Genomic DNA, 27,130 nt, shown 5'->3' on the forward strand with positions numbered 1-27,130 from the left:
GATATGCATGCTTTTTTTCCCACAGTAAAGCACAGTCCACAAACAATGCAGTCCTACTGTACCTTTACTAGCGATATAACACCAAATATAGAACATTTATTCACAAGACCAACGCGCTAATATTCCACAAGAAACTGACTGTCATAAAACTTTGAACTGCGTGCACTGACGTCACTGCCACCCACTGAGGTGCCTGGTGTGATCCCGTTCAACGGCTCTGGTGTGATCCAAGTAAGCAGTTACACTTTCTCCGATGGTAAGAGACACAGACCCTCTCATCTCCCTATAATAAGACAAATCTCTGGAGGCATGCTCCAAGCACACTCTCATCTCATCCATATTCCCACATTTGTAGTAATGACACTATAACGCAAACCGGAAATTGTAACGCGTGAGCACGCGAAAGTCTGTATATTTCTTATTTTTGCAAAGGTCCCTTCAGGGGCTCCGTACTCCGTAGTACGGGATAAGTAAAAAAAAAAAAAAAAAAACTTTACATACTGTATGGCTATGTAAGCAAAAGACAGTAAAAACAGATATATGCAGCTACACATACAATATTAATAACACTGTAAAAATTACATGGTCAATAAGGTATGACAACATGTTTTTACATTGCTATAACTCATCAAAATAAGTTAAGCAATTTTCATTTGTCTGACATCCATGTTGATTGTATTTAAAAAATAATAATAATAAAAAAAAAATTTACAGTGAAATATAGGCTATCAGAAAAAAAGAAGAAAAAAAAAAAAGAATTCATCATGGGACATTTGCTTATATTAAAAAAGCTATATATCTTTACTGATATTTTTTTGCTACCAAGCCCTGGTTAATTTCTTAACCTGATCACATTATGTTCCTAATTATTTATTCATAAATTCATCATTCACCATATCTGTTGTCCAAATCCAATGTTTGCTTTTTATGTTAACTTTTCCATTATTTACGATTTCATAATTGGTTCACAGTTTATATTAGCTTACACAAAAACAACATACATTTCAAATATAACCCATGTTGTGGAATAATGTTTTGCTTTCGTATTTCATAAGTTAGCAAAGGTATTCAGTGTAAATAAATACCACTGTATTAAAGCAAATATTTACGTAGGCTAATAAGGCTATAAATAATGTATTGCTCCCTTTTTTTACAGTTATGCTCCCAAGCGATATGATTTCCGCGGGTTTTTAATGCAAGGTTTAGTGACGTAATATCCGGTACATTAAGCGCCCGCCGTCCATTCAAACCTTCAGGAGGAGGAGGAAGCTGAAACAGCGTGCGGTGCATGAGAACACAGTGAGTTTGACATTTCAGCTGTATGCAGTAGTTTTCAGCTGTCAGAAAGAAATTATATATGCGGAATGAATATGCCAGACAGCTTGCATTGAGTAACTTAAGCAGCAGTTAGCTAGAGCAGAAGGTAACTGTTGTTTACCTCAGAAGTGCAAGTGTTTTACATTTATGCTGCTTCTACAGCGGCTCCATTTGCTTGGCATTAAGAAATGCATACTGCAATGAAACGTCTTATACTCTTGCAGTCTAGAAAGTCCTAATATAAAGATTTTAGATTTTATTAATTGTGATTAATGTGAAAGTTAAACGCGAGCGATATTGTTTCATGTTGATGGCTCGTGTAATATCGCTAACGTTACCATTGACAGCCGCTCTTCTGCATAAACGTCAATGTATAAACTCAATTACATAAAGGCCAGCAGTTATTGCAGCTAAGCAACATTTACCTCGCCAGATAAAGTGGACCATATCTCTTTCTCCCCCATTGTCATTATCGTTTAGCGTGTGTCTGTGTCTGTGGTAACTGTGCCTGAGGAGCTGTTTCCTCTAACATTAACGTTAGCTGTTGAGATGTTGGCATTATTACTGAAGCGTTTTGTTAACAGGAGCTCATAGGGTCACATTACCATGTTCCTGAAGCGCTCTGCTATTTTTACACTCTAATATATCCATTTAAACACAGCACAGGGCCATGCATGTGTGAAAGGGTTTGCTCTTCCAGTCTAAACAAATTATAGTTATGCAGTGTCCATTTCTGTAAATTGGGCATTTTTACATAAGCACTATATGCTTAAGTCTACAACCATTGTATCACGCATAAAAGTCCTTTTTGTACAAGACTGAATTATATGGTTGCCCATTTCTAAAACGTAAGAAAAAATATGCTTTAGTAAATCTTATTTATGACATAAAAAATCAAAACTATGACATAAAAAGTCAAAACTATGACAAAAAGTCAAAACTATGACATAAAAAAGTTGAAATTATGACAAACTAAGTCATAATTATGACATATGAAGACGTAATTGTGAGACAAATGGCAAAATTATTGAGGTACTACTAAAGTTAGAATCCTCTTAGCCTCAATGGCAAACATACTGCTGTTCTTCACTAATGCAGCATCTAGTCAACAAATGTATTACTTTATAATGATATGAAAACATGTATGGTAGTGTACTGTATACTTTTTTATTATCCGTATCTGAAGTGTCCCGATATGTGCAGCACATGTGTCAAAACAAACTCCAGGAGGCATCAGTGATGGCTTTTATTTCGCCAGAGACCGCTCTCGAACTGTATAATGACCCCTCTCAGCCGCTCCAGCAACGGACGCAACCCGACAATCGGTATGGATTTTTGCCGATAATCGATTGTTCCAGCAATCTGTTATCGGTGCCGATCAATCGGTCAACCTCAAAAATGAACTAGGCTACAGTTTGTTGCTTTGCATATTGGTCTGATGGCTCGGCTTAACTTAAGACCCTTTTCACAGTGAACGCAAAGCGATTGATTGCCTTTAGCTAATTCACGCCTTCACGATTGGTGGCGCTGACCGAGAATACATTTTTCCTCATGTATGTATCTCGTAGGTTTTCCCATTTGGCTTTAACCACAGCATAAATTAAGATAAATATTGGGAATTTAATTAAATAATGGGCATACACGCATTATTTGTAGTGTTTTATAATAAACTGAACGCTACACCTGCTCAGCATTTCTAGAAATGATATGTAAAGAACATTTAAGAATAAATCTGTTCTCAGGCACCAGTGATAACACTCAACACCCATTCTCTTCTGGAATATTTTTCTTCTGTGTTCACACAGGTTTTCAAAACAGCGCCTCAACTCTCACACTTTTGTGCAACAGCAGAGGCTCGGGTAAGCTCAAATCTAATTTGACGGCTTGTTTCTTTGCGGGGTGACGGGGGTGACGGGGGGGGGATATCACACACTCATTGGAAAAAAAATCTCGCTTTATCACGCTGTGATTGATCGCGCCCGGTGAGAATGGCACCATACGGATCTATTGTTTCGATTCAAGAGTGTCATCACAACATACATTTGCGTCTGTCAGTGTGAAAGGCCTTAAGGGTGTGTTTAAAACAGCTGAGTTCTCAGCTGTTAAAAATACCACCGTATACAAATGCACATTTAGCCCAGAACACAGCATTGTTTAGATGGTGTTTGGTGTTTTTAGCCCCCAACGGCGCCTTCCAGGCAGCGAGGGGATGGGTAGGTTTAAGGTTGAGGTTAGGGTTAGCTGCCTGGAAGGAGCCATTGGGGGCTAAAAACACCATCAAGCTGTTTAGATGTTAGGTAAGTTTCATCTCAAATATACGTCATAAAATCTGTCCAATCAGGTTATGACCTTATCCTCATTCGTTATGTTTTGTATCTTAAGGTCTGGTGTTAAAAATGACACTGTGAATGCTAAGCGAACCAGGACTAAATGTATAATTCTCTTTTTTTGGTCCGAACCAAGAGAACTGAACTACAAGTGTGAACACCCTAAGTTGGTGGTTCTTGGCCAGACTTAAAGGTGCCATAGAATGTGAAATTGAATTTATCTTGGCATAGTTAAATAACAAGAGTTCAGTACATGGACATGACATACAGTGAGTCTCAAACACCATAGTTTTCTCTTTCTTATTTAAATCTCGTTTTTGAAAAACACCCCTGAAAAACGGGCGAATCTCCACATAACACCAACTGTGACGAAACCGATGGGATCATTAATATGTACGCCTCTAAAAATTTGCATATGCCAGCCCATGCTCAGTGCCAGGCGAAACTGCACAGCCGAATCATCAGAAGTTCTGCAGGTGAAGAAACAAGCAGGAGGAGGATCATAGGGAAAATGGCAGATCTATCTATAATCTATCTATCTATAATCGGATACCGCTACAGTTTAATTCGAAGTTGTTTAGTTGCTCTGCCCATTTCACCACGGACTGTTACAACAATATCAAGCAGCCAGGCTTCTCTCGGCGTCTCAAACGGACGAAGGGGGCAATTTCAACTAACGTTATATTCCCGCAAGCGGCAAGTAGGGATTTTATTAACGATAATTTACATTGTGTTATCTAGATCCAGCGCGATATTGTTTTTTCCTCGAGAGACATCATGGCTTGCAAACGAGCGAACGAAGCATGGCAGTTGCTCAGTGTTTGGTTGTACAAATGAACACAAAAATATTTTTTTGCTCCTTCATCCGAGCCTCTGGAGAACCAGTGGGTTATGTGAATTTCTGATGTGTAATTGTTCAAATTCAGACAGATAATCTTTCTTTCAAAGTCGTTCAACACTGTTTATGCATCAGTATATCGCGTTGCAGTGATAAGATCTTCATTCACGCGATCAACAGGCTGTCATCTGCTCAGTGCTCATCACTGAAACCTTTTATGTGATGGGAATAGATCTAAATACTTAAAAAAAAACTTATCATGATTCGTTAATCCCGATAGCTGTAATAGTAAAAACATATAAAAGCTGTAATAGTAAAAGTTTTCCAGATAGCTCTACATGTAATGCCAGATATTTCATATGCAAGCATGTCAGCCAATCACAGCAGTGGGCAACAACACTGAAGTCTCACAGCAGACACGCCCCTTCAAACAGAGTGTTCAAATCAATGGATGAAATCAGGCTAGGAAATATGCCTTTTATTTCTAAATTATAACAAATTTTGATCTAAAAAACATACTAACATTATAAGGGCACCCCAGGAAACATTATAAAATAATAAAATAATCCATTCTATGGCACCTTTAACAGAAATCACTAGAACTAGAGTAGTTTCAGTGAATTTTAAAAATGATTTTTTCTACTGTTGTCCATCAAGCATGTTCAGATTGTTCAAGATGCAACTGTTTGTGTGTTGCTGTGATGTTTGTGGTGTAAAATGGTGTATTTACTTTGAATCATAGTGTTTTTAGGTTATGATTTTGGAAAAAGGAGGAAAAAAAATATCCGGTCTAGGTTAATTAATTCTTGTTTGGAGTTGAGAAATCCCTTCAGGAATTAATTAGACACACAATGTATTGATTTTTCTGTCTTTTCCTGAATTCTGTGCTTTTAACAGTAAAGCCTGATTCACTTTGTGCAGGCTTAGTTCCTTTCCGTTCCACTTCGGAGGTTTCAATTTCCTTTTTGGAGTGCCTGGGAGAAATGCGTAGGAATATTCATAAGCGCTACATAAACAACATCACTACGGTTCATCCTGATGCCCTGTGTAATGATGTCTTCTGTACGCAGTCTTGGGGCGAATAGCACAACTGGATCAAAATGTGCAGTGTAATATATCTGCAGTGCCAAGACATCTAAATAAGGTTTTTTTCAGGGACATATTTGAAACTGGGAATGCAAACATTAGTTCTATCACTGTTTAATGTCATGGTTCTTCAGTTTTGAATTGAGGTGAGGAGACATGATTAATTCCAACCCTTTTAAACAACTCTAAGAATCATTCAGTGTGCTTTCAGTGAAGTGTAAATTGTTGGATTTATCGGCTTTTCGATCCGAAGAGATGTCCTGTCAGAGGTGGACTTTCTTTCACCCGGAAGCTTTATTTTGGGTGTATTTAAAAACACTCTTCAAGGTCAGTGAAAATGGAGACTGTCTTACCCATAAGCCCACTCAGTTTAACACACTTTTACCCAGGGGCCTCTAACTCAAATTAACAGGGGGCCACCAGTCAGGTGGTGTTTTCAAAAGATTCATCCAAATCGAGTCCCGAATTACTCAGTGTTGCCAAGAGAGTTGAGGCTTAGCCGGCAGGTTTGAAGTCCATTGGTTCCACTTCCAGCTTGCTCTGTTGCTCTTTATGGTCTGTTTAGAGGTGTAAATATTTGTTCTGACATGTGATTTTGGTTGCAAACGTACTATGCAATGCATTGTGAAATCAGAAATTGGGCAAAAATCCGATCAGTTTTGATTGATTCATAATTACCGAAAACGCACACACTTAAAAAGTGCACTTTGTAATAATGTCAAATTAAAAGTTTTTCTTTAAAGTATATTTTAAATAATTGTTTTTTTTTGAGGGATGCACTAAAATGAAAATTCTGAGCCGAAACTTAAAATTCAGGATGCATTAGGCTGAAAACTGAAACGGAAAATAAATGATAAATTATAATCAATTAATTAATCAAACTTGTTTAATAATAAACACTCAAAATATTATCATATTTCCATAAGAGTGCTACATTTGATCACTAAATTAATGTTGGTTCATGTGCGCTTGATCTGTGCTGCCATTTTCCATTTATTGTTTGAATTTCATAATAAAGTAACAAAGCACAAAGCTTTTTGCAATTATTTGATGGCAGGCGAGGCTGGCGAGCTACAAATGTTTAGTGAAGTTTTGTTAACGCTTCAACGGAAAACGGAACAAACTAAAAGATTTTTTTAGACATAACATAACACAACAAAACATGTCATTACCGATTAAAATCAAGAAACTAATATTGTCAATCCAGAGCTAGTGTCCACAAAACTGACATGTTTAACTGTTGCAGCTTATCCACGTTGTGTGCACGAAATTGACACTGAGCACAGTCAAAACATGCTATCCGAGAAGCGCTAGTTAAACGTTTGTTTCGGTCACTGATTTCGACTCGAAACCGAAAATTTTCGGTGATATTTCGGTGCATCTCTAATTTTTATTCATGTTTTAAAGAAGTACATTTTGATGTATTGACTAACATACTAAAGCACATGTAAAGTACTTGATTATAATTTTAACTATATTGTTATTCGACATTGCATTTAAAGTTAATATATTTTAGATGAACTAAAATTGCAAATATGTCTTCATTACAAATGTGTAATATATTTAAAATCATGACCTATATGTTTCAATAGTAATGTCATGATAGTATATTTTAAAAGTATATACCATAAATGCTTCTCGTTACATTTGACAGTAAACTTGAATCATATTTCAAAGACGATTGAATTATGAAATTACCTTAACTTAAGTACATCTTTATGAGCTTAAATTTAAACTATAATGATTATGAATGAACTCTGATTAAACTATAATTATCATTAATTGCAATTTAACATGAAATGAAGTATCTGAAAACATAACATTCAGTTTGCGCTAAAGTATATTCCTTTTAAAATATGTTTAAAGTTACGAAGCCGCTAAAGGGACATGGTGGTGGAAAAAATATGAAATGGGAGAAAAAAAAAGATATATTTCAAAACGCAACATGTTTGTGTTCCCTCCCAAGAATCTTTGCTTTTGCTCCCAAAGAACTCAAATATTTTGCAAGCAAACGGAAAGTTTCTCTGAGGAACACAAAACATTAGCAATAGAACGCAAAATTATTGAAACATTTTTTTTTTGTTCCATCTCATATTTTTTTCCATCACAGTGTCTCATTACGGTCTCTGTAGTTTGTAGGCTAAAATTTACTTATTTTTCCACAAGGGTAATTGTGCACTATAGTGAGACATTGGCAAAAATAATCAGGCTTTATATTAACAAAAAAAGATTATATAAATGATTATTGCATTATATTATTGATATAATACAAATTATTTAATGTTGGCAAACTAACTGAACAAAACACAACTAACTCAAACTAAATAGACATTAAGTAAACTGTTAAATATGCATTATAGATTTGTATCATATAACAAAAAAAATCCTGAACCACTGTTGCAGAGTCGCACCTCTGGCAACCTTTTGTAATTTACAGTTCGGTAGGCGGACAATTATGGACAGTGATTCCGGTAAGAGAATCAAGGACAGGGAAAGTATCTTCATAAACTTCTCTTTAATAACTTGTCAGGCAGTAAGTGACTATCACGTTGTGTTGTGGTCTGTAAATACATAAATACAGGAATATAATTATGAATACAATGTAACTGTACACAAATTACCTCACCAAGTATCTACAGATGACTAAACAGTCATCATAATTGAATACTCAACTGTCAGATAACAATAAACATTAAATTATACGATAAACTCCAATATACAGCATAAAGCAGCATATAATGACAACAGCAGGTGTCTGATCATATGATTAGCGGCTATCCGCGATCGCGCCGCGATCGTCATTTGCATATCTCAATCGCCATTTGCTAAACATCTGACAAATATAACAAATACAAAGCGTTGACTAAACAATGCTTAAAAAACTACTCACATTTGTTGCATGAACGCACAACATTGAACAATATCAGGAAGCACGGCTGGATCTGACTATTGCATCAGTCTGCTGGAAGGAAGTAGCAACTCTTAAATCAGTCCGTCATGAATCACTGCATATTTTCCGTTCCGGGACGGACTTTCTGACATAGCCGCCCCCAATTATCAGTCAGGATAATTGTATTCCTTAAGAAAGGCCGTCAGAAGGGTCTGTATCATCATCCCTCATTGGAGGGAGTGGAATCAGCTTCACGACAGGGCGTGTGTACATCTTGCCTTTGACTTGAACTTTGGCTGTCCGAATCCTCCCGTCAGCCCCGGCATAGGTTTCTGTCACGGTACCCACAGGCCAGAGTGCTTGTGGGAGTTGATGGTCGATTAGGAGTACCACTTGTCCCACTGCAATTTCTTTACCATCTGATCTCCATTTCTGTCTACCCTGTAGTTCTGGTAAGTAACAACGAATGAAAGCAGTCCAGAACTGATCGGCCAATACTTGACTGTGTCTCCACCTGCGTTTACCCAAGAGTTCGTCTGAGTCGTAAAGGACTTGTGGCAATGAAGCATCATGACGTCCCATGAGTAACAGGTTCGGAGTGACAGGATCCAGGTCTGCAATGTCTGATGAGACATAGCCAAGGGGCTTGGAATTGAGTATGCCCTCAACTTCCACTAGCAATGTTTGCAGTACAGATTCGGGCACGGATTGTTCCCGTAGAATGACTCGCAAGGCAGTCTTAATTGATTTCACCTCTCGCTCCCATGTTCCGCCGAAGTGGGGGGCACTTGGTGGGTTATAGCGAAAATGCATCTGCTGTTTAGCCAGTTGTTCCTGCAGCTCAGGAGCCATTCGACGAAAGGAGTCCTTTAACTCATGATCGCCTCCAGTAAAGTTAGTGCCATTGTCACATAGAATCTCGAAAGGCTTTCCTCTACGGGCTACAAATCGTCGTAAAGAAAGGAGGAAGGCGTCTGTGTCCAGGTGTTCAAGGAGGTCGAGATGTAAACATCTGGTTGTCAAGCACTTATATAAGATTCCCCATCTCTTTTCCTGGCGCCGGCCTATCTTCACCCGAAAAGGCCCGAAGCAGTCTACGCCAGTGGAGTAAAATGGTGGCTTGAACAGACGTAGCCTACATGGTGGAAGGTCGGCCATCTGTGGATACTGTGGCTTGGCGCGCCAAAGCTGGCAATTTTGACAGGAATGCTGGTGTTTGCGCACAGCTTCACGGCCTCTAAGCACCCAGTATCTACGACGTAGCTCTGCTAGCACTCGCTCTGCACCTGGATGATGGAGTTGCTGATCTATGTCTTGGATGAGTAGCTTTGTGACCTGATGTTGAGGATCTAGGACGATCGGGTGAATGATATCAGAAGGCAGGGTTTCAACACGACGAAGTCGTCCACCCACTCTGATTAGACCAGTATTTTCGTCGTACTCTGGGGCGAGAGAACCCAATCGGCTGTCTGTTGGGATAGGTTTTCCAGCTTTCAAAGCTCTGAATTCCTCCGGGAATGAATCAAACTGTGACTGTGCTAGGAGGAGCTTTTCAGCCTGTATATACATTGTGGCTTCAAAGGCGGTGATGTTGGCCGCCCCATTACAGGACTCAACAGTAGCTTGAACTAGCTCGTTCCAGGTTTTGAATTGACTGAGGTCTGAAGGCACTGGACTGGGAGTGACAGTGACTGCTCCAACAAAGGATGCTTTTCTCAACTCGCTCAGGTCAGGTGCTGACTCCGTACTGGGTGTCAACGGCCACATATCCTGTGGTTCGGTCAGGAAGGATGGCCCAGATCTCCATTGGTGAGGACCTGCTATTTCGGCCAAGGTAAGACCTCTAGTAATATGGTCAGCTGGGTTTCGAGCAGAGTCAACATACCTCCATCTGGAAACATCTGTCAAAGTCTGAATCTCTGCTACTCTAGACCCCACAAAGACCTTGTATCGGCAGGATTCTGATTTTAACCAATGCAGCACCGTAGTTGAATCAGCCCAATATGTGACGTGGTGTATGGGAATAGTCAGTTCAGTCTGTATCACTTTGGCCATCTGAGCTCCAGAAAGTGCAGCACACAACTCTAAGCGGGGCATAGATATAGATTTACGAGGAGCCACTCTAGATCGAGCTAGTACAAAGGTGACATGGACTTTCTCACAGTCGTCTGTAATCCGAAGGTAGGCCACGGATCCATATATCCTCTCTGAGGCATCACAAAAGACATGGAGTTCCCGAACCGTGGAAGGAGTGTCAGCACCGCCAGACGCATAAGTTCGAGGGAATTGTATTTTGGTGATACTGGAAAGCTCTGCAACCCACTTGGACCATATCTCACGCAGGTGTAGGGGTTCGATAGGGTCATCCCAGCTAAGGTTGTGCTTCCAGAGATCCTGGATAAGAGTCTTAGCCCTTGCGGTGAATGGGACTATAAAACCCAGGGGGTCGAATTGGCTTGCCAACGTCTTGTATAGATTCCTCATGGTGGGCTGGACAGGCTCTGCTATTCGATTCTTATACCCGAGGGTGTCATCAAGGCAATTCCATTGTAAGCCGAGAGTAGGTTCTTGCATGTCAGTGCTACTCTGAGACAACCAGCACTCGCTACTAGCTGATCTGGCTTCCGATGGGAGGTGTTTGAGAACTGATGGTATATTGCACGCCCATTGTCTGATCTCAAAGCCTCCCTTTAACAAGGACTGACGCAACCCATCTATTATGGCCCTGGCCTCACCTTGGTGGGGAGTGCTGTGAAGACAGTTGTCGACATAGAATGAGTTCTCCACAATGTCAGCTAAACCAGCCATGGTGTCTTGGTGTTCCTGGGCATGAAACTGAAGGGCATAAATGGCGCAACACGGACTGCAGGTCGTACCAAAGGGCAGTACCTGCCACTCGTAAATGTCTGGGTCAGCCTCCCTATCCATGTTCCTCCAGATGAATCGCAGCAACGACTTGTCACCAGGTAACAAACGTACTTGGTGGAACATGCCTTTTATGTCCCCACTCACTGCAACTGCATGCTGTCTGAACCGCAGTATAACACCTAGCAAAGACGGTCCCAGTGTTGGCCCCGGAAGGAGTTGTTCATTCAAGCTTTGCCCATTGTACTGGAAGGAACAGTTGAAGACTATTCGGTCCTTCCCATTATGATGCACCATGTGGTGCGGAATGAACCACGACTCTGTGGACTGTTCTGCCTCCTCTGGTGTTATCTTGGAAATGTAGCCTCCAGATTCAAGCTTCCGAATTTCAGAGCAGTATGTTTGAGCTTGCTCAGGATTCTTGGCCAGTTTTCTCTCAGTGTTTCTGAGACTGGGGAGCCCAGCCTCCTTGCCTGCACAGAGCAAGGTGATAGGAGTACGCCTTAGTAGCGGAGTAGCATACCGCTGGACACCATTTACTTCTACTCTGACCGTAGAAGATTGCAGTAAGTTGTAGGAGTGTTGATCTTGCTTTGATCTTGTGATCAGCTTTTCATTGTATGGCAAGGTGTCAATTTGCCACAAGCGCTCCACATGTTGATACAGCTCATCACGTGCTGGGGCTGCCATTAGATGCAGGCATTGTTGCTGGCCTCTAGGGGGCTGAATCGGACACATTGGGCCTTGCAATACCCAACCAAGCTTGGTACATATGGCAACAGGGCCACCTTCAGCTCCTCTACGTACTGGCTGAATAGGAGTCAGGAGGTGTGGCATATCAGACCCTATGAGGAGTAAGGGTTTCACCTGGCCTAAGCTGCTGAATTACTGGAGGAAGAATTATTGTTCTTTCTGAGCCGTCATCTAGAACAGCATGGGCTTCTATTGTTTGGCCACCACTGTGCAAGAGGACTTTGACAACCTTAAGCATAACTTTCTGTGAGCGATTGGGTCTGTCAAGATAGATTTGTGTGGATGGCAAACTCACCATAAGCACTGCTCTGGAAGTATCTTTGACAGAATCATGTAGGACAGTGAGGTGCAGTTCTTTGCAGACTTTACAGGGCCGCTTGAGATTGCAGGAGTCCACTGGATGATTTCGACCACATTTCCAACAACGTTTACCCTCTGTGATCCAGGTGACAATCTGGGTGGTGGTCAACCTCTTGAATTTATCACAGGAGTTAAGAAAGTGATCTTGGTTGTCGCAATGAGGACAGTAAGGCTTTGGCTTGGAAATGGCTTTAGTCTGGGCCAGTTCAGAGGGCTTGGCAACTTTCTCGGATGTCAGAAGTACAGGTGTTGAGCGCTCTCGATGATATGGAGTTCCTTTACTCCTCACAGATGACTTTGTTGTGTCAAACTGAAACATGGCAGCAGCTCGGCTTGAGATGCGCTTCGCTTGTGACTTCGTTTGTAACCAAGTCGCTAAGTCAGGAAGAGTAGGTTCGATCTGTACCAGTTTGAAGGATACCACGGCTCAAACAGTATTCTACAAAGCTGTCTCGGTAAGCGGGTGGCATCTTTCCCAAAAGTCGGTCCACATGAGAACCACACATCAGCTCATATCCGTACTGTCCCTCCAGCGTTCTCAGCATGCCCACTAGGGATTGCACAGATAAGGCAAACGAATCAAAGGCATTGGTATCACCCATTCTGAGCGGTGGAGTACTCATGATAGCACCTAATTCTGATTGCACAAGCTGTCTGGGCTGACCATACTTCTCTTGCAAAGCTTGCAAGGCTGCCGTGTATGGTTGTGGGTGGTGCATATATGCCTTAGCCAACTGCTGAGCACTAGCAAACTTAAGGTGGCTCAGTAACACTTGGTATTTGTACTGCTCGCTGATGTGAGTATGGTGACTCAATAAATTGTCTAAGGCCAATTTCAACAAAGCAAAGTCACTTTCTGTGCCACTCTCAAACACTGGTAGTGTGGGCCGAGGGATACCATAGGCTGCTGCCATGAGAAGCTCTGTTCCGGGTTGAGGTAAGTAACCAGTTTGGGGAACAGATGGATGTGGATGAGGCTGAGGGCCGATGGGTGTGTTAGATGAGACTGTCACTCGCTGCTGTGAGGCAGGAAAAATCTGATTCTGATTAATAGGTGGGGCTACCTGGCTTACCAACGGAGTATTCACATTTGAGGTTGATACAATGGTTGCAACAGGAAGTACAGGCTGTGATATCAGAACACTATCTGTGTGTGGTGTCACAAATCGGGTGGCTGCTGCTTGCATGTGGTTGCATTGAGGTAGTGGCATTGAGACTGGGCTGAGCTCCTGTGGGACAGGTGACATGTTTTCCCCAGAATATGCGATGGGTGGTCTCCCTTGGAATTGAGTAACTACACATGAAGACAACTGCGCTGTGAGAGCTGGAACTTGTGCAGGCATAGTCGCTTGTAGTGCCAAATGAGGTAGCTTGGGTGTAGACTGAACTGTGCGTATGTCCCTTAATGTGCTCTGTGCCTCTGGAACTGGCTGTGTGACCTGCATGGAAGATGGGGAGCAGGAGGACTGTTGCAATACAGGTGAGTGGGCTGAGCTGGCAGGATGGAACTGTGATGGTGGCCCAGTTGTGTCTGGTGATACTTGAGGCTCTGAATCCGTCAAACTTTTGTCTTGGCTGAGCAGGGAACTCACCAGCTTGGCCACTTCCAGATCTGCTTCTGCCTTTTTCAGCTTGCGTCGTCGTTCTAACTGGTTAGATAAGGCCTCCTTCGCCATGAGAGCCTCTTCCTGAGCACGTTGAGCCTCTTTAGCTTGGGTTTGTAGTCTCTGGTACTCTATTTCTGCCAGTGTGTCCTCCTCCATCTGTTGAAGTAGGTCATTGTACTGCCGCTGTTTTATTTTCTCCTCCACTATGGCTGCCTGGCTGCTTGTGAGTGCAGATGTAGCTTTCACACCAGAGACAATAGAATAACAACTGGATCTGGAACGAGAACTGGCTTTACTATGGGACGTCTTCCTCGATTGGCTCTTATGTTGGCTGTGACAGCAAGAAGAAGCGGTTGGAGGAGGGTCCACAGGAGGTATATAGCCAACCTCATAGTCACCCAGATGAGAAGGCAGTTTACTCTGTCTCTTGGGTCTATCCACTGTCTCTGATGCATCGCTAGCTGCTGTGTCCATACTGTTTACTGTTGCCACATCCGGCTCGAAGGACCAATCTGTTGCAGAGTCGCACCTCTGGCAACCTTTTGTAATTTACAGTTCGGTAGGCGGACAATTATGGACAGTGATTCCGGTAAGAGAATCAAGGACAGGGAAAGTATCTTCATAAACTTCTCTTTAATAACTTGTCAGGCAGTAAGTGACTATCACGTTGTGTTGTGGTCTGTAAATACATAAATACAGGAATATAATTATGAATACAATGTAACTGTACACAAATTACCTCACCAAGTATCTACAGATGACTAAACAGTCATCATAATTGAATACTCAACTGTCAGATAACAATAAACATTAAATTATACGATAAACTCCAATATACAGCATAAAGCAGCATATAATGACAACAGCAGGTGTCTGATCATATGATTAGCGGCTATCCGCGATCGCGCTGCGATCGTCATTTGCATATCTCAATCGCCATTTGCTAAACATCTGACAAATATAACAAATACAAAGCGTTGACTAAACAATGCTTAAATAACTACTCACATTTGTTGCATGAACGCACAACATTGAACAATATCAGGAAGCACGGCTGGATCTGACTATTGCATCAGTCTGCTGGAAGGAAGTAGCAACTCTTAAATCAGTCCGTCATGAATCACTGCATATTTTCCGTTCCGGGACGGACTTTCTGACAACCACATTATGTATAGGGCATAAAGACCATCTTTAAATCAAGCTGATTCATAGAATCTAAGATTGCATGATAATCAATTAGGGCTGGGGTAAACGATTATTTATTAAACGATTAGTCGGGCGATTATTTTATCGATTAGTCGACTAATCTAACGACTAATTTGAATTAATTATCCTGTCTGTTATTCGCATATCTCTCGAACCGTTACTCCGATGGATTTCAAACTCGACAGCTGTCTGGGCACGAGTAAGTGCAGTGCCAAGTTTGACGTTGTTTGGATGAGAAATGCAAAAGATATTGTTAAATATATCAGTAAAAGAAGCACTTAGAAGGTTGTGGTTTAAAAAATAAACATTCTGACATAAACACACTGTCAGCTACAATGTTTACTTCTGAATAATATAGTATAAACGTGATAAATCCATTTTGATTAATTTGAGTAAAAAAATTATTTTCTTTACCAAGAAAGTGGCAAGATGAAAACCACTATTTTCTGTTTCAAACTTTCACATAGCATCTTTAGGTTATAATAACATAAATAATTCAAATCCAGATTTTGATTTTCAAAGATTTATTATAAAAACAGATTATTTTTTCCCAAAAATGCATTAAATTCATGACACGTTTTTTTTTAAATGCAATTAATCCATTGAATCAATATAAAAGTTATTTTTCATATTGAAACTGTTGAAAATACACAACAAAGTAAGTTGACCCACATGACAGCCTCTGAACTCGGTCAATACTAATCTTATATTTAGCACGTAAGTTACTGGACTAAACATAGGCTACATTCAATCAGCCATCGCTAAGAAATACCTTCTGATATTTTTTGACGGCGATCAGATGTAAAATGGCTCGGTCCTGCTCGGTTTTCGTTGACTGAGTACAAGAATTGAAAGTTTTTTAAAAGATCCCCTGGGGTTAACGTGTCAGCATTCGACATAAGTTTGACGCTGTCGTCTGAGAACAAGCAACAGTCGGCATTTCTCTTCCTCCCGCGTGCCTCATCTTGTTAATCTCCTCACGTAAATGATTAGATTTCGATGGCTTACGTTTCTTCCCTACAGCAGAATCCACCACAGGTTCATCAATGCCGTCAAATGTATTCATTTTTTTGTTTGTTTGTTGATCAAAAAGTGCAAAGTAGATAAGGAAAACTAGGATGCCGGGTGTATTCAAAGCGCCACCGTTACTGTTTACAATGCGTGGAATGGTGCGCTGTGATTGGTTGAGCGGATTTATCACATTCTGCAGAGAAAGGAGATTGGCGTTTGTCGCGGTTTGGAAAGAAAGGGAGAAAACATGACAGAATAACACGGCGGGCGGTGTGTGTGGCGAGCTGTACCTCCGGGAATGGTACAATTTTTTATTTTATTTTTAAATAATAAAGAAGCGTCGACACAAAAAATATGACGTCGCGTCGACGTCATCGACGCACCGCTACAGCACTATAATCAATCATTAAATTCTGTGATCAATGCATTGAACTTTTTTATTATATAAATGAATTTTTACACCTCCCGTCCTGTTTTATGATTTGATTCATCAGAGATTAAATCAGAGCCCTTTTGCACGTGCGTCCAGCAGATGTTGTTTACGAGGGGTCGAGATTCGAGACTCTACAGTGCTCGAGGACGGTAAAGGCCAGAAGGTCTATAAAAGATCAAGACCCTCGATGGAACGCTCTCCCAGATGTTCAGGTCTTCAAGAAGCTCATCCAGTCCATAGAATGAAACTTCGTTTCCTCTGGATAGGCTGTTGTGCATGCTTGTGTTTCAGTGGAGCCGCTCGAGAGGTTTTTCATTTCAGGTTTGCTTCCGCTGATTGAAGGCGAACTGCACCGGTAGCCTTTTCAGAATTAATTAGTATAATTTGTGATCCACACCGTTTTCTCAAGATGCTTTTAGGTAGATGTTTATCAGTTCAAACACAAGGACACACGCATGTACATGCAATTCTTCATTCTCAATTATTCAAACGTCTATTTTTGTGGCTCGATGCCACATGGACTTAATTGTTTCTGAGAGGTCTGCCATGTGACTTTGGCACAGTATGTTGCTTTAGTTCTCATGACGCATTTTTACTTTTGCTTGGAAACATACGCAGTTATTTTTCTTATTGTTACAGACATGCCAGTACAAAAAGTCAATGATTCATCTGACCTAGACGCCAAGGTCCCTGCTCATCTCCAGCGCACATCTATAACAGGCCTCACAGTGACCTCTGACCCCTCGCACAGATGTGTTAAGGTTTGATGCCGCTCTTTCAGTGGTTTCTGTTTTAACAACCGCAGACATCCTCTGATCTTTATACACTGAATTACAACAAAACGTAGTATTTACTGACTTTGTGCATTCATTTTGATTAGAGCAAGACATCATTTGTACTTTTAATCCATGTTGCTTTATTACTGATGACAATGCAGATTATTATTATTATATGCAGTTAAATAACTTATATGAATGATAAGGAAATTTTAATGATGGTGTTTACTTTTTTTTGACACAATAATGAATACAAATGATCATAAAAAAACAAGAATGTATTATTATTTTTTAATATATATAATTTTATTAATAACAACAACAATCTGTTATTAGGCATTTAACAATACCAATATTATATGCAGTTATATAACGAGTTATATTATGAGTTATAAGGAAATAATTTGTTACAATTGTTAAAAATGCATTGTTTATTATTATTTAATTATATATTTTTATTATTTATTATTAACTTGTAAACAAAAATGGATTTCTATTATTATTATTATTATTATTAATAATTATTATTATTTAAAATATCATAATTAATAATAATAATGATTTACCATATTGTTTTGAGATCTGAATGGTCACAAAAGTATAACATATATATATTAAAATTCATATAGACAAATATTAAAAATATCAAATGTTCAATTGTTTTGGCCACTTTCTAATTGTTAGGCTACTACCGTACATATTTTTGAGAATTTATGAATATTATAAAAAAAAAAATTAAAATTAAAAAAAAAGATATATATATATATATATATATATATATATATATATATATATATATATATATATATATATTATATATGATGCATTTCCTGTAAATACCGTTGCTGGGTGATGTTCCTTAGAGACCCACCAAATGTTGTGAATAAAAACTGCTGTTAATATCAGTAAGAAATGTTGGTTAAACCAATTATTGGATGCCTCTATTTATTGTCTGGTCTGTATTGATGGTCTGCCAATGTTCACTTTAAGTGTGCAACTGCTTTTGCATGAACTACTAGTACATCATACATTTAACAAAACTTAGCAATCCTCACAGATCTTTAATTGAAATGTAATTTAGAGTTTTCTTTGTGCATTTGATTTAAGGTTATATGATGAGGAAGTGGATTAATACTTCATAACTGTTGCTATTCAGTTCTTCAAGTGCTTATTGGAGTTATTTCCTCTGGATAGGCTAGAGTGGTTCACAAAGGTCCTGTTATATCCTGCGCACAGAAAGATGGCATCGAAATGCTTAGAGCTGAGATCAGAGGTGAGTTTCCCCATTTGAATTTCAATTCAAAGACAAAGATCATGAACAAGCTTGAGATATATCAAGCTGATCTGTTTTGTCAGCAGTGACACTCAATCTGTCTCGCATTCACACCTCGCATCCTGTTTAAAGCTGCTCTGGCGCTTTGGGTTTTAAAAGATTTGTATAGAAAAATCTGCCGTCCAGACTGCATGGCTTTGCTCCATTAAAATGTTAACTAATATACTGCCACTGGGTTTTATGCTGTGATGTATCTAGAGAAAAGAGGCACAATATGAGGCCAATTTGATTGCCTGGAGTGGCTTCTTCAAAGCATGCTTCAGACTTACTCATGTCTATAATTTTTAGCTCTCAGCCCTGCAGATTTTGAGTCTTGAAATGAAAGCGTAGCCAGTCTCATTCTGTCCTTGCTGTTTTCTCTCTCTTTCTCAGAGGAGGACCTCCCTCAGAGTACCACTGAACATGCATCAATCAACGTCATTTTCTTTGGCACATTGGCCAAGGACTTCTCCCAGTCTGTCAGACAAGGGGTAGGCTTCTATAAAACTTTAAAATATTCATAGGAGTATTTGGAAAATATATGGAAATGTACATATTTTTCAGGCTGCCAAGATATAAAAAGGGGGGAGGAGGAGGAGAGAGTCATATAGCTAAAGTAGATCTTGATGGTTTTCATCTCAGTGTTTGTGTATTTGCTCTATAAAGGCTCACTTGTGTTTGTTTGTTTTTTCAGCATTTTGACCAAATAGTCATTATACCCAAAAGATTCAGAATGTTTAATGCAAGAAGCAAAATTCAGTGAATATTTAGGTAAAATTAGCAAGGCATGGTTTCATGCTTTTTATTCATGTCAGTATTTATCAGTATCTCACAAAAGTGAGTACAGTCCTCACATTTTAGCAAACATTTTAGTATATTTACTCAAGGGACAATAATATTGTATAGCAGTATATATTTATTGTCCTCTGAAAATAACTCAACATACACTGTAAAAATAAAAGGTGCCTGGAGGAACCTTTTGGGGTTCTTCACTTTGCCACACCGGCGGAACCGTCTGTAGATCCTCTAGGCACCCTTTAAAAAGGGGTGGTTCTCTGAGGAACCACACAAGTTTCCTGAGGAACTCTTATATTAGGCACTGTGTGGAACCACTGTGGGTGCCTCCAGGAACCAAATTTCATTTTTTTATTTTTTTATTTTTTTTATTTCATGTTGTTACTATGGTTACCTTTGACTTCTATTATAATAAACAAATTGAACCAAATACAAAATAAGAATTGTTTATTACATATTTGATATTCATTTTTATACATACACTTCCATGCACATCGGAAAAAAAGCTAACTATAGATTAATATCAATGAATACACAAAAATAATATAATACATAAGCAACATGAATAATCAACCATGTATATACAATAGGCTATACAAGAAAAGACATCTCAACAAAATGCATGGAAACGCATATGTTCCACGAAATAAATCAATGTAAAAAAATTACATTTTGATTAATTAAAAATGTCCATCTTTACTTAACTTTAAAACAAGTCTGTCATCACTGTTTCCAAGTCCAAAAGCTCTATCAGATGCCAAAAACAAACGAACGGTGCTAATATACACGCATTGTGCTGTAATATTCCTGAAAATTATGATCCCAACCTTTATCTCTATACCGAAATCTTAGATGGTTAGTTATTCAGCTATTTTGAATCATAAAATGTTGAAGTCTGGGCTGCCGTGAGACTGGACACTGTAATGTACACTATGGCTTTTGAAAAGCTTAAATGTGTGACTTGAATCAACAGTGTTCATAAATGGTTGAGTATTCTCATGAAACAAGATAGAGGAAGTAAAGTAGAGGCTTCGACCCGGAAACAGTATTCCTTATGTCACAACAAGCAGAAAACATTTTCCATTATAACAGAGTTAAGGTGCAGTAAAATTATCTGTTGTTCTGTGAATGTTCACTGGTGAATTCCAGTCATTTCAGTAAGAATTTACATGGTCAGCAATTTCGTTTGTGGTCAAAAATGTCACTATGGGACCAAGTTGGTGTGAGGTACTTAAAGAGTTAGAAAAGTGAAGAGGTGCCGAAGCTTCGATTTCCGTGTATTTTTCCTCTTTTCTGGTGGATGGTCCAGGCACTTCAGTGATTTTCAGGTCTACAAGAGGATTTTTATTCTTGTTCAAACATGTTCAAAATTCTTGTATTTCAGCTTACCGAGATCCCTGCAAAGTACAAAATTTACTGTTAGTAAGGTTATTAAAGTGATAGTTGTGAAATTTAAATAATTTCCTCAGCCTTGTGAAGTTCCAAACCTGTTTGACTTTCTGTCTGTGGAACCCAAAAGCAGATCTCAGGCATAATGCAACCCCAGTCACCGATCGCTTACCGATCACTGCATGAAACAAGCAGAAAAAAATTGTGTAAATCATTCAGGAAACCATTCTTATGTACACTTGTCTAGTTCAATTCAATGCAACAATTTATGTAAAAATGGTTAAGCTCAAAATGTCCCAGAAAAGATCCTAAAAATAATCAATGAGTTCACAACTCATGTGTTATGGGTTGTGTTATAAGTCTTCTGAAGCCATATAATAACTTTTTCCTTTTTTTTTTTTTGTCGAAAAAGACTAAACTTGAAGTTATAATTCAGAGTTAAAATGTAGCCTATATTCAAATATATTCAATATATTCAAATGCAAATGATAAAGATCTAAGAAAAAAATGCATAGCATTATTTGTGAACCAAACCTAATATTATTTTTCTGAGTTACATGAATGAGATTTGAGATCATGAGGGAAGATTTTCAGAGAATAACTGATTAAAAAAACACAAGTACACAGTCAAACAATACAATTTCACACAGAGAAAGTTCATAGTAATAAAGTACTTGCATGTGGTGCAGGTAACTTACTGTAATTCAATGTTGCCACTGAAATGTTCAGATTATTTTAGAAATGTAATGGTTGTTCTGGGGATACAAAAGAAAAAAAGCTGATTATTCTTAACATATTTATTGACCAGTAAATGGCTTTAAAATTATTTGAGAGAATGAGGGCACATGTAGTAAGTAAAGTTAGGTTAAACAAAAACAGACCAAACTATATTAACCTGCTTTTGTTATTCATAACAAACGCCAATGACATCAGGAATCAGCTAAATTATAGGCTATATCATAAATTTGACGACACAGTTGTACAGAATATGTTGAATTGAATGACTAAATCAATCTAAGACAATAAGTCAATCATTTCCATTTGTTCATTACATTAGATCAACGTAAAGTTAGTTAGCATCGCGGCTAAAACCTTCATACCAGATAGGCCTACTGTGCAATAAACGAGTGGTAAACACTGTAAAAACGTAATAATGTATAATAAATTTAATTTATATATATGTGTGTTTGAATATATAGTGAGTAGACTCTGTATTTATTTGCGAGTTTACAAACCTTGTAACGGAGAGCCGAACAAACGGCGGAAGCTTTGATGAGAGGACTGGAGCCGTTACTTTCAAACCCGATGACGTCAGTGGATACGCGCGAGCAGCGCGAGCGTCACTGAAGTGACGACAGCAGAGGAATAGCAGCAGTTTCGTGACAGAATACAACTTTTCTCCTCCTGGTTCTTCTTCTTCATATTATTAATATTATTATTATTTAGTGTTGTTGTTTAAGGTTTAAATTACTTAATAAAATAGCCTAGGCCTATACTAAATATATGTAACCCAAGTGAAAAAGACGTAGGCTACTGTTAAATGTATTAAAAATGCATTAAAGTATATTTGTATTGTAGTAGGTCTACTAAAAACACACTCAAGTACATTTTTAATACATTTAATAGTACGTCTTTTTCACCTGGGTATGTATACTGAATCAAACTTAAGTAGCCTATAATAATAATAATAGGATAATAATAATCTTATTCTGGCCTCACTGAACCATTGGGTTCCTCCAGATGCTGGCTTTAACATAAGAGATCTTCCAGGAACCACTTAAATGTTAAAAGATCTTGCAATAACCCTTTTATCGCATTCAGGTTCCTCTATTTTCCCCCAAAGCACTTCGAGGTCTCATGGTAATGAAAAGGTGACTCCAGAACCTCTGAACTAAATACAAAGTGCTTAAAGGATCCCATAAGTTCCAGCAAGAACCTCAAAGATTGTCAATGCTCCTCCAGTAACCCTACTATAGGAGAAAGATCTTAGAGGCACCTAAATTACATTTTGAAGTTCCTTGAGTATCCAACAGGATATTTGAGGCTCCTTTAGTTTTTACAGTGTACAGCCATTATTGTCAAAATAGCTGGCGACAAAAGTGAGTACACCCTAAGTGATAATAGCTGTACGTCGTTTAACCATGCAAAGCCACATGTCTCATCATGTTCATGTTTTTGTCTGCTTGACAGGACCATACAAAATTTTGTATCTTGTATTAGAGCAGTTAAAATTTGTGCTTGAGTACAATTCTCTCATACTGACCACTTCAACATGGCACCTCATGGCAAAGAACTCTCTAAGGATTTGATTATTAGAATTGTTGCTCTCCACAAAGACCTATAAGAAGATTGGTACAGTACGGGCAAGGGTCTTGCAGAGGTTTTCCAAGACGAAGTTTTCAAAGAAGTTGAGTCCTCGTGCTGTGCGTCAGGTGCAGAACTGGCTTCAAAAAACAGACGCATGAGTGCTGCCAGCATTGATTTAGCGGAAGATCAGCTTGTCAGTGCTGAGACCATACGCCGCACACTGCAACAAGTCGGTTTGCATGGCTGTCGTCCCAGAAGGAAGCCTCTTCTGAAGCTGGCTCACAAGAAAGCCCACAAACAGTTTGCTGAAAGCAGCCTGTCCAAGAACATTAATTACTGGAACCATGTCCTGTGGCCTGATGAGACTAAAGCCGCGTTTCCACCGAAATTACCCGGAACAATTTGTCCCAGAAACTTTTTTCCCCAGACCTGTTGTTAGCTGCGTTTCCACCGCGGTCTAAAGTACCGTGAAGATTAGGCAAATAGTCCAGTTATGTAGGACTGCGTGCGACTTTACAGTTCCCACTGGATTTCATCCTCTGAATTTAAGCTTAATAAAGCCTGAACCTCGTCGTCAGTCCATCGGTCGTATTTTTTTAAACTCCATTGTTGATTTGAATAGCAGACGACTGTTGCTGCACGCACCGCAACAGATGGTGGTTGAATAAAATGCTGCATGGAGTCAACCAATCAAAATGCGGTATGAACTCAACCAATCAGCATGTTCAGCGCCTAAGTCCCACCCCTGAAAGTTCCTGAACTTTGAAAAAGTACTACCTCACGAGCAGGGACTTTCAGAGGGGGAAATATTTACCCGTAACTTAATTTAGACCCTGCTTCCTGCGGTGTAACTGCACAGAGTACCACCCCAAAGTTCCTAGTTCCTGGGGAAAGTTCCTCCGGTGGAAACGCGGCTTAAGATAAACTTGTTTGGCTCAGATGGTGTCCAGCATGTGTGGCGACATCATAATGGAGTGGAAGAGGATCCCAGCAACAACATGTGCAGCTCTGGTGAACTCCATGGCCAGGAGGATTAAGGCAGTGCTAGATAACAATGGTGCTCACACAAAATATTGACTCTGTGGACACAGTTTTGACATGTTCACTTAGGATGTACTCACTATTGTTGCCAGCTATTTTGACAATAATGGCTGTATGATGAGTTATTTTCAGTATATTGCTATACAAGCAGCACAATGACTACTCTAAAATCTATCCAAGTTTCATTTCACCAGAATTGTCCCCTGAGAAGATATATTAAAATGTTTGCTGAAATGTGAGAGGTGTACTCACTTTTGTGAGATACTGTATATATATTTTGAGCATTTTAATGCATGACAAATGCTTCAGAAAGACTCCTACTCAAAAAGAGTTTTGATTCGGGAATATTAAATGATTATATTAATATTTAATAAATATTTATTAAATATTAAATCACTGTCCTAATGCTCTCAAGACAAAGATTGCTAAATTACTCTAATAAAACTCAATAGCCAAATAAAAAGTGCATTAATATCATCATAATCAAAATAATCATGAATTCAACTTTTAGTTAACTACATATTAACTGACTGTCACAAATGGCATTTGCGACTGTTTTATACACAATGGAAAAATGGTTTAAAAAAAAAAAAAAGAACTTTTAATTTGTCATTTTTTCAATCCGATTAATTGTTTAATCCTAGAAATAATCAACAGATTTATCAATAAACAAAATAATTGATAGTTACACCTCTAGTGATTAAAGATCTGCACTTTAACTGTTTTGTCCAAGTCTGGTGTGGCAAATCACATCTCGTCTGTTTTAATAGGAGATTTTGTCCTAACAAGTGTGAGAACTGTGACAATTGATGCATGACAAGACATTTTGTCAGTTGTTTGGTTTCTATTTTTGTCACATCGCGTTGAGTAGCCCTACCCACAGTAAAGCGTTGTTGGTCCATAATCTTGAAATCTTATGCGCACCTGGTTAAGACAAAATGCAAGTGGTTTGTGTCCCAGAAGGTCCAATTCAAGAACAACAATTGTGCACTTGAACAAATCACTAGAAGCATCTTCTAAATGAATAACCAGTTTAAAACGTAATTTATGGTAAAAATATTAAATGTTCTCATAATGTTGCTATGTTGGGAATGTCAATATATGTTTCTAGAAGTAGATTAGTTTGAATGCTAAAGCAGCAGTATAAAGAATCTAACTACATAAAAGCCCTGCCATATCTATGTGGCAAATATTTCTGCCTGAGTTCACTTACTTTGAAAACAGGTCATCTGATGTAACCTAATTTGTGTGAAGATGGTTTGAGAAGGTGCAAAGCACTGCAGTTGCATAGCCAGTATTTTTCTGGTCACAGCTCAGATCAGCTCCCCACTGACAGACAATGGCTTTAAGAGAGAAAATCGGCCTTGAGAGACGTGCCTTCAGTCAAAACTCTGCCGTTTATTCCCCAAGGATCCTCCTTTGTGTCACTCTCAAAATTATCTGTTACTTACTGGAAAAAAACATGCCATGTCACCACTTATATTTCCCGGAAGGGTCTAAACTTTGGCTCTAAAACCTCCTATTCTCAAAGTTGGAGGTTGAACATTGTGAAATGCAATGGTTAGTCGTCATTAGCGTTTCATTGTATGACAGCAATAAAAAAAAGAAAGAAGTAATTTATGAAGTGCAGTGTAGAAAACAAGTTTTTGACAAACAACCTCCAATTTTCTTTGTTGTTGCCAGGAGCTTTTTGGAAGACAGATTATAAAACTGCCATTTGGCATGGGTAACAGCGATTCTTAAAACAGTGGCATAAGATAAAGCTTTGAATTGATGAGCTATCATGATACTTGGCAGCTCCTATATAATGATAGAGCTAAACATTATTGGTCTAATCTATGAATACCTGTGAGCAAGGATTAAACTCTTAGATACGTTCTGTAAGTCAGCTTAATTTATCCAGATGCTGAAGTCTAAAAATAATCACAAGTTTGAATTTGATCCTAAAGATTAAGGGATGAGACGCCATTTGTTTGGTAGTCCTTTCCACTCAAGGTCATTGTTAGTGGTGTTTGCCAAAGCAAGAATCTCTATTATTGCTCATACTTGGCTTTGGGGACTTGAATAAACCCGTTTGAGCTATACACATGAATGATACCTCAAATCATGTGGCTTGTTGTGCAGACGTTGTTTCTAAGCCATCAAATTTATGACTTTTTTCCTGGTGGGTGATAAAGCAGGCATAGAAAATCCCATATACAGGACAAGGAACAAAAAAGGAAATGTAATAGCCAGAAAAATCTTTAGGCAAAATAGGAGGAAAAAAAATCCTTGCTTTTTATGACACATGATACAACAGGCTTTTTTTTTTTCTTGTTTTTTTTTTTGATGAATTCATTCTTTGACATTGAAACTCTTGTTTTCGACTACCAAAGGAAGCAGGTTATTAATAATATTTAATATTTATTTATATTTATACACACAGTATATAATGAAGTTAAAAATGATATAGCAGTCTGCATATTTAAAAACTGCATATGAATATCCAACCTGATCTCACGGCATTTCAGATGTATTTTACGAGGTGGCTAATTCATATGAATTCGTACAAATGACCCGTCCCTGAACCTATCTGTCACTGGGGTTTCTGAAAATCGTACGAATTCGGCATAATACATCATGAAATGCATTACAACAATTTATTTTATTTATTTTTTTATTTTTTATTTTTTTTAGGATGTTGTCCTATTGGCAGACTTCACTATCAGAAAGTCTCCATCTTTTCTCAGAGACAAACTACATCCTTGTCAGCTAGAGATGGATGGCAATGATGCCTGTGTCTATGTGAGTGTTATGTGCTTGCATTTTTAAAATCCC

The 27,130-nt window shown here is 38.8% G+C and overlaps 1 protein-coding gene and 1 long non-coding RNA gene across 4 annotated transcripts in view; one reads left to right on the forward strand and one right to left on the reverse strand.

Moving 5' to 3' along the window:
- Positions 1–1,235: 1,235 nt before the first annotated feature.
- pot1 (protection of telomeres 1 homolog) overlaps positions 1,236–27,130 on the forward strand; it is a 49,175-nt gene continuing 23,280 nt past the window's right edge. Inside the window, exons 1-6 of one of the 3 annotated variants that reach the window (XM_084094527.1) lie at positions 1,236–1,299; positions 3,123–3,176; positions 17,333–17,454; positions 18,664–18,742; positions 19,175–19,272; positions 26,990–27,097. In XM_084094527.1, the coding sequence (XP_083950653.1) occupies positions 17,335–17,454; positions 18,664–18,742; positions 19,175–19,272; positions 26,990–27,097 (405 nt within the window). In that variant the 5' untranslated portion in view covers positions 1,236–1,299; positions 3,123–3,176; positions 17,333–17,334. The remainder of the gene's footprint in view (positions 1,300–3,122; positions 3,177–17,332; positions 17,455–18,663; positions 18,743–19,174; positions 19,273–26,989; positions 27,098–27,130) is intronic. The other 2 variants (XM_084094529.1, XM_084094528.1) reach the window with 2 other exon arrangements.
- Positions 20,957–22,281, reverse strand: LOC311070589. Its single transcript, XR_014603693.1, has 4 exons — positions 22,201–22,281; positions 21,664–21,720; positions 21,064–21,143; positions 20,957–20,973 (listed from the first exon to the last, which is right to left on the reverse strand). It is a non-coding gene; the product is annotated as an uncharacterized lncRNA (long non-coding RNA).

The sequence above is a fragment of the Abramis brama genome (genome assembly GCF_963993115.1).
Source record: "Abramis brama genome assembly, chromosome: 20".
Taxonomy (NCBI): Eukaryota; Metazoa; Chordata; class Actinopteri; order Cypriniformes; family Leuciscidae; genus Abramis; species Abramis brama.